A 2,018-nucleotide genomic window follows, 5' to 3' on the forward strand; every position below is an offset into this window, starting at 1 on the left:
AGGCGGATTCTCATCCGATCCAACGATCAAATGCTCCAAACCGAGCACGCTCCTCGCGTGCCTCCTCGAAGGCTCCTCCCTGATCTCGTCCAGACTCTTGGCGAACTTTCGTTTCGCGCAAGGGTCGTCCAACTGGACCAGATTCTCCATATTCTGGCCGAACACGTCCGTGCTGCCGATCTTTCGCCGGGTACCGGCCAACTCTTGGAACGAGCTCTCGTTCGGCCGAGGCCGAACGTTCGATCTGTCCACGGTGCCCTTCCTCGCCGGCGTCCCCTCGACTGTGCCCGCCTCGACTTGCCGCGGCTCCAGGCTCGAACAGGCGAACGAGGAGAGTTCTGCGGGGAGTGAAGCGTAATTATTCTCCTCGTCCAGGGATCGTATTCTCGGGTAATGTTGTTGCACACCGCTCTTCCCTGTAAAATCCGTTTCCTCAATCGCTTGGATCGATCGATCGTTCCGAGGAGGAAAAGGATGGGTTTTCGGGGGCAGGAGAAAGAGAGAGAGAGACGGGAAGATCGAACGCGATTATCGATGGAAATCGTTCGGGCCACTTTCTTATCCAACGCGTGTCCATCGTCGCCCACGAAATTCCTAACGAGCGTTAGGAAGCGGGTCGCGCGATCAAAAATTCAGAGCGTGCTCGAGGAGAGACTCCAGGCGGAGCCACCTGTCCGACGCAAAGTGACCTCTTTGGAGATCTCCGTGGATAAGAAAGGTGTCCCCTTGGAAACGGGATCGTTCGAAAACTGAAATTTGAAATCTTACGATTTTACTTGAAAAATGTGTAAATTCCGATCGTCGGAAAGAAAGAGGAAAAGAGCATCGAAGGAACAATATGATGGAAAGAGGAGAGCGCGTGTGGAGAAATTAACGCGATGTTAAAAATATACTCGCCTCTGTTCTGGTGATTGTGCAACCGGCCGTAGAGGCTTCCGTTAGTCAAGGGGAACTTGAGTCCGTGGTTCAGGTTCAACTGCAGTTTGTACTCGGCCTCGTGCTCGAAGTGACGAAACTTGCCGTCGATTCCGCCTGGGAGGGAAGCGTTCGAAAGGGAAAAATATTTTCGTGAAATCTTCGTCTAGGAAATCGTCGGCCCGCAAAATTTCTTTCGCAATCTTTCGTACTCGTTGCGAAAATTCACTCGCCTCGATTTATTGCACCGGAAACTAGAAATGGCCAAGCCTTCCTCCTCCCCCTCTCACGAATCGTTCCAAACCAGAAACCAAGAAGGATTCCTCGCGTTATTTTCTAACACGAGGAGAAAAAGAGGGGGAGGAGAGAAAAATTGAAGGCAGAGAGAGAGAGAGAGAGAGAGAGACGAATAAAAGANAATTAACCTGAGAGGTATGCGGTTACCGCGATTGCGAGATGACAGGTTGTCAGGTAACCGATATTTCTCCTTGACGATTACACGCGTTTCCCACGGCTGTCCACTCTCTCTCTCTCTCTCTCTCTCTCCCTCTCTCTGGATCGATCAACGCGTTGCATTTTTCATCCTCCGCCGATGAATCGATACATCCTCGATTTCATCCCCCCTCGATGGAAAATATTGGAAATTGTTATTTGTGAAGTCGAGTCACCCATCACCACCTACCGTGAGACAATCTCCTCGCGTGATCCTGCTTCGTGTAGACCTTGGCCACGTAACGGCAGAACATTTTGTCGAACAGCGCGAGAAACACTGGCAACAGGGTGTCCTTTACCAGCGGAAGCCAAGTGGCCAGATTCTGGGGCGTGCAGAAATCCCTTAGGAATCTCGGCTCGATGGATATCACCTGCGAGAAAGAAAGTAACGATTGCATTTACAATCGTGTTTTTTTATTCTCTTCTTTCCCATCTCAAAGCTTCCCTTTTTCCTACTTTCTTTCTTTCTACTTCAACCGTGTGTAGAGATAGAGAGAGAGAGAGATTCTCGGTGCGCGATCGATTGGATCGACGATTTTCCACGAGAAATCGTGTCAGGAACGATGGCGGCTTTCGCCGCGCGGAATGCAGCCGGCATCGCATGCGGCTAA

At 51.0% G+C, this 2,018-nt stretch overlaps 1 protein-coding gene across 1 annotated transcript in view; it reads right to left on the reverse strand.

The window, feature by feature from the left end:
- Positions 1-2,018, reverse strand: part of LOC102680394 — a 13,605-nt gene that overhangs the window by 1,699 nt on the left and 9,888 nt on the right. Inside the window, exons 4-6 of the mRNA XM_006618379.2 lie at positions 1,598-1,778; positions 898-1,032; positions 1-416 (exon numbers count right to left, since the gene is read on the reverse strand). The exon at positions 1-416 is cut by the window's left edge and continues 116 nt beyond it. Of these exons, the coding sequence (XP_006618442.2) occupies positions 1-416; positions 898-1,032; positions 1,598-1,778 (732 nt within the window). The remainder of the gene's footprint in view (positions 417-897; positions 1,033-1,597; positions 1,779-2,018) is intronic.

The sequence above is a fragment of the Apis dorsata genome, unplaced genomic scaffold (genome assembly GCF_000469605.1).
Source record: "Apis dorsata unplaced genomic scaffold, Apis dorsata 1.3 scaffold_348, whole genome shotgun sequence".
NCBI classification, from domain to species: domain Eukaryota; kingdom Metazoa; phylum Arthropoda; class Insecta; order Hymenoptera; family Apidae; genus Apis; species Apis dorsata.